Source organism: Bombina bombina, chromosome 3 (assembly GCF_027579735.1).
Source record: "Bombina bombina isolate aBomBom1 chromosome 3, aBomBom1.pri, whole genome shotgun sequence".
NCBI classification, from domain to species: domain Eukaryota; kingdom Metazoa; phylum Chordata; class Amphibia; order Anura; family Bombinatoridae; genus Bombina; species Bombina bombina.
In genome coordinates, this window is record NC_069501.1 from 390,765,220 (window position 1) to 390,778,205 (window position 12,986).

Genomic DNA, 12,986 nt, shown 5'->3' on the forward strand with positions numbered 1-12,986 from the left:
AGGCATAGAAGTGCGTTTTTGGAAGACCATATTCCTGGGAAATATCAACAAACGTCTTAGTTGTAAGTGACTGCTCTTCACATAATTGTGCTAAGTATTTCAATCCCCTCTCAGCCCATGAAGAATATATCATTGTACCCACTCCAGGAGGGAAACCTGGGTTACCTATCAGAGGGAGGAACTCTGACTTGACAAAATTTAGTTTGATCTCCCCACACAGTTTCTGCCACGCGGCTATAATACATTTAAATGAGTAGAGTTGAGCAATGTTGCTAGGGAGTTTAGCTACAGGATAATGTAAGATTGCCTGTAGCGAAAATGGAGCTACCAGGTTAGATTCTATTTCAAAAAATGTCACTCACTCCCTCCCTACTATCCAGTCAACTGCATACTTACATAGGGCAGCGTAGTTATAGTATTTAATATTTGGACAGGCCATACAACCAAATCTTCTAGGTAGAGTTAATTTAAAGAGAGATATACAGGGTTTCTTAACCTTCCAAATAAATTTATTAAAGATCCTGTTGAGATATATAATATCTTTTTTATACAAAAGAAGGGGAAGGTTCTGAAGGTAATACAGTAGTTTAGGGAATAACACTACTTTAATTAACATGATCCTGGCTGTTAATGTTAATGGGAGATCCCCCCACAATAGAAGTTTCTCTGCCATATCTCTAATACACTGGTCAAAGTTTAGGGCATACCATGGTTTGGGATTACATGTCAGAACAATCCCCAGATACCTAATTTGTTCCGTTTCATGGAATGGGTGTGGTATATGATTAGTGGGTTTGTTTATCCATAACAGTTCCGATTTCTCAGAGTTAATTTTGTAGCCTGAGAAGGCACTAAATAAATTGAAGATCGATAGTGTTTGTGGGACCGTAACTGCCACATTGCTCAGATAAAGGAGTAGGTCATCTGCGAAGAGCGACAATACTACCTTTTGCCTCCCTAGATAGATACCTGGTAGCTCTTGCCTCAAAAGAATTGTGAGTGGTTCAAGAGCGATGTTAAATAGTAGGGGCGATAGTGGGCACCCATGTCTCATGCCTCTTTTTAGCGGGAACCTATCCATAGTGTCGCCATTCACAATGATCGATGATAGTTGGGTGAGGTATAGCCGGCGGATAAATTGCTGGACCACTCCAGTCAAGCCAAACCTCTCCAAGGATGTAAAAAGGTAGTCCCAAATAATAGAGTCAAACGCTTTTTCAGCGTTGACCGTAAGAATGGAGAGGTCCGGCTTTTGACACGATCCTTTACCCTCATATTTATTCCAGAAGTAATCCAATACCAGCTGAACCCTACGCAAGTTCTTAACTGGGTTCCTACCTGTCATGAAACCTGTTTGATCAACATGTATTATATGCTCTAAAGACGATTTCAACCTGTTCGCTATAATAGCGGTAAGTATCTTGTAGTCTTGATTGAGTAAGAATATTGGCCTATAGGATGTGGGTGACTCTGGGTCTTTACCTTTTTTAAGGATCAATACGATATTAGATTCTGCGAATAACTGTGACTGCGCCTGGCTATTAATATAGTAGTCATTGAATAGTGTGCATAGACTTGTGGGTATTGAATCAATTAAGAGTTTATAGAACTCCGCTGGTAGTGAGTCTGGGCCCGGGGCTTTTCCTGATTTAAGTTTCTTAATCGTGTTAATAATTTCTGCTCTCGTAATAGGTTCGCTTAACTTCTGCAATTCCGTTTGTTCTACTTGCGGCAAGATGATCTTCTGCCAAAATTGCTCCTTACTTTGAGCGTCAATATTTTTGTGTGCATATAGATCCTGAAAGAAATCCGAGAACGCCTCCCTAATTCCTGAAGCTTCAGTAAGCCTCTTATCTTTATATTTCAGGGCTGTGATGAAGTTCTTACAGCATCTTGGTAGCGCTCAGATATCCGCTGTGTGTGGCCGTGTACGCTGATGCGAGCTTCACGTAGGCAGCACTCCCCCTTTGTGACGTCACGATGACGCACCTTCAAGGAAAACAGCTGTGCCGGTGCAGAGTGTGAGGTGATCCACCACCGCTTCAGAAAAAACAAACTAGCAATGTCCAATGCAGCTGTCATCAGGCTTGTTAGAATAGGAAAAACGACACTCAGGCTTATTTGCGTGTGCAAATATATATTTTGTAATGAAGTCACAGGCAAAATTACTGGCAACAGACAGGCATAGAATTGCGGGTCAAACGCGTTTCATATAGACTATTTTTACTTCATCAGTGACCTGCTTAAACACCCATAATGCTATGCTATTTATGCAGTATCTAAAATACACCCCTTAGATTCAACCAATAACATTGTTATATGTCATTATGGGCATGATACTAGGGGACATATGTAAACTAAAAAATAAAGACTTATTAGAATGCTTTTTAAACCTCCCCTTTTAACCCCTTAACGACCAAGGACGTACGCCACACGTCCTCTAAAAAAATACACTTAATGACCGAGGACGTGTGGCGTACGTCCTTGGTCTGGAAAGCAGCTGGAAGCGATCCTGCACCGGACATCGATGGCCGGTATCGTTGGTGGGTGGGAGCTTACGTGGGAGGCGGGTGGGCGGCCATCGATGTTGTGTATGGAGTGGAGGGGGGCGGGATCGGGGGCGGGACCCACGGGGGCGCGCACGGGAGCGCGCGCGTGCACGGGGGTTGGAGGGCGGGCGCGTGCATGGGGCGGGAGCGGGTGGGAACCGCTACACTACAGAAAAACTTAGTAAAAAGTATTAAAAAAAAATTAAGTTTAAAATTGAAAAAATATAATCTCAGGGATCTGGAAGGGGTGGGGGGTTGGTCTTGGTGGGGGGGAAAGCTACACTACAGAAAATTGCTTTTTTTTTAATAAAATGGCACTTTTTTTGCAAAACTGGGTACTGGCAGACAGCTGCCAGTACCCAAGATGGCGCCCATTAAGGCAGAGGGGAAGTGTTAGAGAGCTGTTAGGTGGGGGATCAGTGAGGTTGGGGTCTAAGGGGGGATCATACACATCAGCATATGTAAATATGCTTTTTTTTTTTTAAAAAAAAAAATGGCCAAATACCTTTTATTTTAGTACTGGCAGAGTTTCTGCCAGTACTTAAGATGGCGGGGACAATTGTGGGGTGGGGGAGGGAAGAGAGCTGTTTGGGAGGGATCAGGGGGTCTGATGTTTCAGGTGGGAGTCTGAGCTCTACACTAAAGATAAAATTAACCCTGCAAGCTCCCTACAAGCTACATAATTAACCCCTTCACTGCTAGCCATAATACACGTGTGATGCGCAGCGGCATTTAGAGGCCTTCTAATTACCAAAAAGCAATGCCAAAGCCATATATGTCTGCTATTTCTGAACAAAGGGGATCCCAGAGAAGCATTTACAACCATTTGTGCCATAATTGCACAAGCTGTTTGTAAATAATTTCAGTGAGAAACCTAAAATTGAGAAAAATTTAACTTTTTTTTTAATTTGATCGCATTTGGCGGTGAAATGGTGGCATAAAATATACTAAAATTGGCCTAGATCAATACTTGGGGTTGTCTACTACACTACACTAAAGCTAAAACTATCCCAAAAAGCTCCCTACATGCTCCCTAATTAACCCCTTCACTGCTGGGCATAATACACGTGTGGTGCGCAGTGGCATTTAGCGGCCTTCTAATTACCAAAAAGCAACGCCAAAGTCATATATGTCTGCTATTTCTGAACAAAGGGGATCCCAGATAAGAATTTACAACAATTTATGCCATAATTGCACAAGCTGTTTGTAAATAATTTAAGTTAGAAACCAAAAGTTTGTGAAAAAATTTGTGAAAAGTGAACGATTTTTTGTATTTGATTGCATTTGGCGGTGAAATGGTGGCATGAAATATACCAAAATGGGCCTAGATCAATACTTTGGGTTGTCTACTAAAAAAAAATATATACATGTCAATGGATATTCAGAGATTCCTGAAAGATATCAGTGTTCTAATGTAACTAGCGCTAATTTTGAAAAGAAATGGTTTGGAAATAGCAAAGTGCTACTTGTATTTATGGCCCTATAGTTTACAAAAAAAGCAAAGAACATGTTAACATTGGGTATTTCTAAATTCAGGACAAAATTTAGAAACTATTTAGCATGGGTGTTTTTTTGTGGTTGTAGATGTATAACAGATTTTGGGGGTCAAAGTTAGAAAAAGTGTGTTTTTTTTCCATTTTTTCCTCATATTTTATAATTTTTTTTATAGTAAATTATAAGATATGATGAAAATAATGGTATCTTTAGAAAGTCCATTTAATGGCGAGAAAAACGGTATATAATATGTGTGGGTACAGTAAATGAGTAAGAGGAAAATTACAGCTAAACACAAACACCTCAAAAATGTAAAAATAGCCTTGGTCCCAAACGGACAGAAAATGGAAAAGTGCTGTGGTCATTAAGGGGTTAAACGTTACAAAATAAACATATTTTACCTTATTTGTACTTATTACAATTGATTTACAAAAACTTTTTATATCAATGTTGCAAAAGTTATTATAAATGATCCAACTTGAAACAATTATTATTACTGCATTAAATGAACTTGGATGCACTTATTGGGTGTCAACAAAAAGTTTGACATCCCATTCTGAGTTCAGACCTGCTGGCATTCTGGTATCCAGCTGAAAAATCCAGAATATTTCTCTCTTACTGAGAGTTATGCTTCTATTTCCACCTCTAGGGTGTCTGGAAATCAGCTGAATACCCTGTAAAGTCAGCAGGGAACTGTCAGAATTGTGTTGCTTTTTGAAGTGCAAGGAGACAGGCGTTGTTGATTCTGGGTCCTCAATTGATCGTAGGTGCTCTAAGAACCTATCCTTTAAGGCCTTGTCATCTGACCAACATATTGCCTGTAGCACCCCCTGCAGGTCAAAAGGTATATAACGTAACAAGAGTTGCACGTTATGTGGCATATGAGCATGATTTGCATCTCCTACTGCCACATTGGAAAAAGCCTGGTTTAATAGTCAACCAATTAGTAGATTTAACCCGTGGCAACATTGATGGTGACAAAATGTTACCTAAGGTTTTTGCCTTACGTGAAACAAAATTAACCCCTTCTTTTAATAAGGGTTGTAGACTTACATCTGTATCCAGAACAGTGGCCGATTCTGGTGGGGGGATTCAAGATGCTCTGTGGCAATATTAAAGGGACACTGTAGTCATAAATGAAATAACATTAACATCGTAATATACATATAAATATATGATGATCGTAAAGTTACTGCTTTAGTTCATTTGCATCAGAAGCAACAAAAAATAGTAATCATATAAAACATAGACAGTGAAACACAATACTTAGGGGTTAATAACTTTATTCGGTGGCTGCGGGGTCCGGGAGCGGCGGTTTAGGGGTTAATACATTTTTTATTGTTAGGATAGTGAGGGGGGATAGCGGATAGAGGGTTAGACATGTCGGGCTATGTTTGGGAGGCGTGTTAGACAGTACGGGTGATTTTATAACTTAGTCAGGTTTTGTAGGCGCCGGCAGTTTCAAAAGTGGCGTAAGTCACTGGCGACTCCAGAAATTTGTACTTACGCAGATTTCTGGACATCGCTGGTTTATCCGACTTACGGCACTTTAGCCTCTGACGGCAACGTATATGTGATAGCTCGAGTTGCGAGCTGAAACTATGGGCGGCGGGGGTTCCCTCACTTGCGCCGCAAACTATGATCTATATCGGATCGCGCCCCAGATCCACTAATTTTATGTAGGTCTTAGCTGTTTCTGTGTAACTGAAGCTTATTCAATATGCTAATTTTCTTATGTTACGGTTGCCTCCAGGCTGGCTGGAAGTTGGACCGTAGAAAAGGATGCTCCTAGCGCTCACCAAAGGAGCAGCAGCACCGTGGACACTATAACTGCTGCGTAGCCACCATCAGTAATGCAGACTATATGAACCACCGCTGCTGGGCTGGTATCTCGCCGTCTGCTCTGCGCCCTGGACCTACGACCAGGCTCCAGTAGGCGAACCTCTTGCTTCTGTAGCAATCCCTGTAGCTAAGGGAGTATGAAAAACATAGCAATCCCTGTAGTGATTATAAGCTGTCCCCTACAAACATGAGTCAAAGCTGCAAGTTAGAGGGTCAAAAATAGGTCTGATGTGCTGGAGCACACAGCCTGCTTTTATTCAGGTTACATGCAAACAGGACACTCTCAGGGGGAGGTATAAAATCCCCCATCACACATTTGATATTAGATAGAGAGACACTCCCTTTGACAGGCCACAACATTACTTCAGCAGATAACAAGTTACACACAATAAAACAATGCAGTCCACCTTATCAATACTAGTCTGATTAGACAATGGGAAAGTTGATCACTAAACCTAATTAGAGCTAATCCCAGCAGACTTGTATTTAGAATAGGTTTCTTGAAGCTGAACAAAATTTAACTCTTAATGGCACACAATGAAACTGAACCAAGTGGGAGAAAGCCAGGGACAAGTCATTTCACAGGTCTGGGGACATAGTCTTAAAGGGGCATTGTTCATCAAAGTCACAATATGTCCCCAGATGGTTCTTAAAGGGCCACACACACCCAACAAAAGTCAATATGTCCTCAGGGGCACAATCTTCCAGGGGCCATAGTCATGTGGAAGGAGGCTGGCAAATAGGCTTCTCCAAAATCCAGGGAAGCAGGGCAATTTTCCATTTAAAGGGCCAGTTACAAACAGCAGTTTGTAACATATCTCCCCTTTTGGAGGGAGACTAACCAGGCACCTGACCTTCTGTCGGTCAGTGCCTAAGTTAGTCTCGCAACCCACCCACAAATAAACACTAGCAGCAAAGCAGCCCCCCCACAACAAGTAGCACTGGCCTGTAGGTTCCAGGTTATAGGATGAAAGTGTAGCATCCTCTGCCTTCCTGGCGCAGCTGGGCAAATAGCTGATGGTACTTGGGGGGCAGAGGCCAGCGGCACTCTGCCCTGGTGCCAGCGCTTCTGCTGGGGTGAGGGGTTTGCAGGCCAGTCCTGTAACAAGGGGGTCTGTAGGGCAGAGGCCAGCAGCGCTCTGTCCTGATGCCAGCTCTTCTGCTGGGGGAATTGGGGCATAGTCCTGCCCGGTGGCAAAGGGAACGTGGGGGTCAGTGGGGGTTAACATCTCCACTGTTAACCCTGGGCCCAAGTTAGGAGTTAGCTGGGGAGGGGGAGATTGGCTTACCTCCTCCTCCTGATACTCCGGCGGCCGCTGGGAAGGGAGGTCGATGCTCTCCTCTTCCTGTGGAACATGCTGCGGCTGGGGAGAGAGACCGGTTGTCTCCTCTCCCTGGAAGGCACACTCCGGCTGGGGAGGGAGGTCGATGCTCTCCCCTCCCTGTAGCTGGGTCTGTCGCTGTGGATCTGGGCCGCCTGCCCAGCATCCCTGTAGGGCCGGTAGAGAGACTGCGGTCCCATCTCCACCTGCCTGCTGGGGGTCCTCCCAGGACCAGTCTATGAGGCCTGCTGCCTCTGGTATCTCTGGTTGGGGTTGGGGAAGGAGACCGGTTGTCTCTTCCCTCTGCACAGTATACTGCCGCTGGGGAGGGAGGTCGCTGCTCTCCTCTCCCTGTGGAACATGCTGCGGCTGGGGAGAGAGACCAGGTGTCCATACCCTCAAACTCCACAGTTGGCGCTCAAAGGCTCGTGCCGCTTTGTTCTCCGTATCCAATTCCCGGATGATGCGACTGACTACCTCCTGCGCAGGGTCTGGACCATATCGGACTAGCCGCCTCTTTACCTCTGGAACGAAATCCGCGCCCTCATAGCGACGGATCCGGTTGAGGTGCTCTTCACATGGTTCTGACCAGTATCTTGTCAGCTCCATGCTGCTGTAGGTAGGGACGCTGCGCAGTGGCTAGCGTTGCCCTCAATTACTCTCCTACGATACCAGTGCTGTTGTGGTGCTGCTCCTTGCGCTAGGACGCCAATCCCACCGCTGCCGCCAAATGTTACGGTTGCCTCCAGGCTGGCTGGAAGTTGGACCGTAGAAAACGATGCTCCTAGCGCTCACCAAAGGAGCAGCAGCACCATGGACACTATAACTACTGCGTAGCCACCATCAGTAATGCAGACTATATGAACCACCGCTGCTGGGCTGGTATCTCGCCGTCTGCTCTGCGCCCTGGACCTACGACCAGGCTCCAGTAGGCGAACCTCTTGCTTCTGTAGCAATCCCTGTAGCTAAGGGAGTATGAAAAACATAGCAATCCCTGTAGTGATTATAAGCTGTCCCCTACAAACATGAGTCAAAGCTGCAAGTTAGAGGGTCAAAAATAGGTCTGATGTGCTGGAGCACACAGCCTGCTTTTATTCAGGTTACATGCAAACAGGACACTCTCAGGGGGAGGTATAAAATCCCCCATCACACATTTGATATTAGATAGAGAGACACTCCCTTTGACAGGCCACAACATTACTTCAGCAGATAACAAGTTACACACAATAAAACAATGCAGTCCACCTTATCAATACTAGTCTGATTAGACAATGGGAAAGTTGATCACTAAACCTAATTAGAGCTAATCCCAGCAGACTTGTATTTAGAATAGGTTTCTTGAAGCTGAACAAAATTTAACTCTTAATGGCACACAATGAAACTGAACCAAGTGGGAGAAAGCCAGGGACAAGTCATTTCACAGGTCTGGGGACATAGTCTTAAAGGGGCATTGTTCATCAAAGTCACAATATGTCCCCAGATGGTTCTTAAAGGGCCACACACACCCAACAAAAGTCAATATGTCCTCAGGGGCACAATCTTCCAGGGGCCATAGTCATGTGGAAGGAGGCTGGCAAATAGGCTTCTCCAAAATCCAGGGAAGCAGGGCAATTTTCCATTTAAAGGGCCAGTTACAAACAGCAGTTTGTAACATCTTATGATAGTAGAAAGAGTCCCTTTTTATGCCAAATAAGATTGTAAAATAAGAAATTTAATTGATACAATAACTGCATAAAAGCATAAGCATAAGTCTTGCTTATTTTTGTTCGATTATTTTGGCTTATCCAATAATAAAATCAAATACAATATTTTATATAATTTAAATATAATGTTTATATAATTGTGTTCAAGATTTTTTTTTAATGTGCATAAGAAAATAGTGTGAATGAATAATTTGTTTCTTATTGTTTAATTAACTGTTATTCCAGGTATCAAATACAACACGTTGGGGTCAAACACAAAAATATTATATAATTATTATCTACAAATATTTCCATAGACTTTAATTTTAACTTTTGTAGAAAAATTATTCGATAAACTTTACTACATAAATGTGATCAAAAACCAGGATCAGACACCATTTTAATGATAATTTCAAATGATAAAACAGTTTTTGCTCATATGATTTTTATTTAATAGCAGAGTAGAGAACATGCAGTTTGTTTAAATAGCTTTTTGTGTGTTTTATTTATGTTTTATTATGTTATCTGATTAGCATCACTTTACAAATATTAATGAAAGCAAAGTTTTACTGGCTATAATTATCCAAGTAAACTACCAATCAAACCTAAAAAGCGTTTCTCTTTTTCAGTATAAAGATTTGCAATCTCCTCTTGATTGAAGCCTCTGGTTTCCCTTTCAGAAGCTTCCTCTGGATGATCCAAGGAATCTAGATCACGCACTGCGGCTTCCAGTCTTTTCATCATTTCATGATCTTCAGCTGTTCTCTTCCCATTCGCAAAATGCTCAGCCAATCCTTTAGCCAAGCCTTTTAAAGCTGATTTACCAGCACTTAGGATGGATGCTCCTATACCTCTGATTTCCCTCAGTGATTCTTCTTCTAAAACATCCCTCTGACTCAGAGACTGTTCATCATTCTTTACACTAAAAATAAATAAGATTGGTAAACTAATTTTATGACTTTAACATTTTAAGATTAAACTTCTTATTGTTTTTTTGTAAATATATTTTATTTTCTGCAAGCACAGCTCATCATAATTAGGACAGGTGGTCACATCTGGCACTCTTAGGGTGTTTGCTTGGTCTCTAGTACCACTGAGCAAATAGCAGACATCAGTAATTGCTTATCAAAAAAGCAGTTCAGTTCTTTAAATTGGGTATTTAGGCGTGCGTATTTGTACCAAATTAGTTTAAGCTTATAACAACTGATTCTCTCTCTTATTATTACTATTTAGTTCTTGTGTTCAAGAGCAAACACAGCTGGAAGATTTTTTTTTTTTTATGTGGACGGGTTAGCTTACTTTTACAAATTGAAAGTAAAAAGTTAGCGCATGGGAGAAACCTAATATGCACTAACCAACTGCACTAAACCCGAATGTAGTTATGAATATTTTACTTCCAATGTTTTTCATATAGAAGAAAAGGTTCTTTTTATTCTTAAATATTTATTAATATATATCTAATTATTTTTTTCATAAACTATCTATCATCTATCTATGTGTATCTATATATCTATATCTGTCTATCTATATATAAGTATATACAATTAGATATATACAGATAGACATATGAATATATATTTAAAAATACAAAGTACATTGTCTACTCTTTGAAGAACATTGGAATGTAAAATGTTTACAGTAAATAAAAGTAAAACAAATTGATTAAAAATTATTTTTAAAGTTTTAAGGCATGGGAGAGAAATGGGCTCCAATGGTATATGTATACACATGTATTTATGTGTTTATATGTCTATATATGTCTAAATACATATTTACACGTATAAATACTAAAATACATATGTTAACACATGTATACATATAAATATATATAGAAAGGCCAAAGAGAGCACTCGTAGTAATCTTTATATCACGGCGAGTGCTCTCTTTGGCCTTTCTATACAGATTTAGTGAATGCACCCCGGAGGAAATTGGGTATAACGATTGCTGGACTTTTGCACTTCTATAAATATAAATATATATATATATTTATTTATTTATTTATATAACTGTTTTTATCTTTATGTTAAAGTCCTTTGCATGCCTTATTTTCTAACACCTTATAACTTTTTAATTATTTTTATTTCATAGGGTTATGAGGGTAAATGTACTTTTAAATGTAATTTTTTATTATGTGTTTTGGGCAAATTTTAGACAAGGATAACTTAATTCTGTAAATTCAATTCATAAAACAATTTATATCCCACTTCTGGTTTAAAATAAGATGAGAACAGTTTTGTAATGTGCTGTATTATGTTTTAAAATCTGGAAATAAAATGTATCTTTCAGTTTAACACCCGTGTTCAAATTACCTTTATTTCTTCTTCCTTTTAATATCTTACACAATTGTCTGTGCTCTCATATAATGTAATGTGTATATGTACTGAAGGGAAAATGGAAGCAGAAAGCACTTTACTGCAACCAATTTTTTGAAAGCTTTATGTCACAAAATTATTACCACTTATGGAAATATGACCATTGTATTTTTAAAAACTCTTAAATATTTTATTTCAGAGAAACTACTAAATATTCTAAAATCTAAAAAACATGAGTTTTGATAGTTCTTTCCTTGTTTGTTTATATTTACCTTCGTGCATATGTAGATGCTATTAAAAAGGACACTGCAACTATGTACTTAAAATTCATCTTTACCTGTTAAAAGTAAAGAAAAAAAAAATTAGGACCACATACAATTTTTACCAAACGTATTGATTTAAATCTTATTAAAGTAACATTAAAACAAAGATACATTACAGTAAAATTAAACTATCATGATTCAGATAGAGCATATGCAATTCTAAACAGCTTTCCATTTTACTGCTTTTGCTTTGTTCACTTGGTATCTATTGTTGAAAAGCATGTCTAAGTATGCTCAGGACTGGAGCTAGCTGCTTATTGCTGCACAAATATGGCTGTTGTCATTGGCTTACCAATGTGTTCAACTAGTTCCCAGTAGTGCATTGTTACTCCTTTAATAAAGGATACCAATAAAATAAAGCAAAATTTATATTAGAAGTAAATTGCAAAGATGTTTAAAATGCATGCACATGAAATTAGGGGTTTCATGTCTCTTTCATTAAATAGCGTATGGTTTATTTTTGGATTACTTACAACCAGACAGAACAGAGACATTAAAAATGAAATGATAATATGCTTAACTATGTGTAGATTATACAATTCCATAGAACATGTCAGTATTAATTTATAGATATAGATATTGTTCTGTCATGTACAACTACAAGATTACTAATATCCCTTATTGCTAATTATTTTCATGATTACACCACAAAGCCTTATAATGTTTAGTATTCAGTGTAATGTTATAAATAAGCATCTGAATTATTTAATTGTTATTAATATTGTGTTGTTTCTTTACTTTGGTGCCATAAAAAAAGTGAGTTACCAGTATTAAAAATCTATACTAAATGTAAAATAAAGGTCACTCTCATAAGAAGTATAAATAAAGTTGTTACAAATATATAAGTATAAGATATGACATTTGCTTACCAGGATCTCAGGATATTGTTATAGGTTATCAGATATCTTGATGTGATAGTCTCTTAGGTGTGAGGGATTTACACCTTATATACAGTATCTGTGTCTAATTAGTAATATATATTCAAATTATCCTGAACAAATTTTATAATAATATTGTAAATTAATATTTGTGTTAAATGATTTCAGCAAAGTCATTCACTTTATAAATGTAAATAATAGCATCACCTTAATTAAAGCCAAATATTACAATTTCATATTTTAATTATATAGCATGATGTAACAACTGACTATGATTTGTTTTATATATTTGTATTGCAAAGAGTGTATGATTAGTTAGCTTGTGTTTGTTCATATGTGTTTCAGTGTGTGTCTTTAACTGTGTGTGTATTAAAGACAGAAAACCAGATCTATAGATAGACAGATAGATAATTAGAAAGATAGATATATAGATAGATGAAAGATAGATAGATTAGATAGATGATCATTGCATTAATCAACTTTAGTAGAACAAAGTTCTTTACATTAAAATCTGACATATAAAGAATAAAATGTTGATTTATAAGTGTTTTAAAAGGAATTTCTTGAATATGATTCTTGTTATA

At 39.0% G+C, this 12,986-nt stretch overlaps 1 protein-coding gene across 1 annotated transcript; it reads right to left on the minus strand.

Moving 5' to 3' along the window:
• Positions 1–9,100: 9,100 nt before the first annotated feature.
• Positions 9,101–11,536, minus strand: LOC128651650 (bombinins BLP-7/H-BO-like). Its single transcript, XM_053704651.1, has 2 exons — positions 11,474–11,536; positions 9,101–9,811 (listed from the first exon to the last, which is right to left on the minus strand). Exons 1-2 carry the CDS (start codon positions 11,530–11,532, stop codon positions 9,469–9,471), a joined length of 402 nt encoding a protein of 133 aa, XP_053560626.1. The 5' UTR covers positions 11,533–11,536; the 3' UTR covers positions 9,101–9,468.
• Between the last annotated feature and the right edge of the window lie 1,450 nt (positions 11,537–12,986).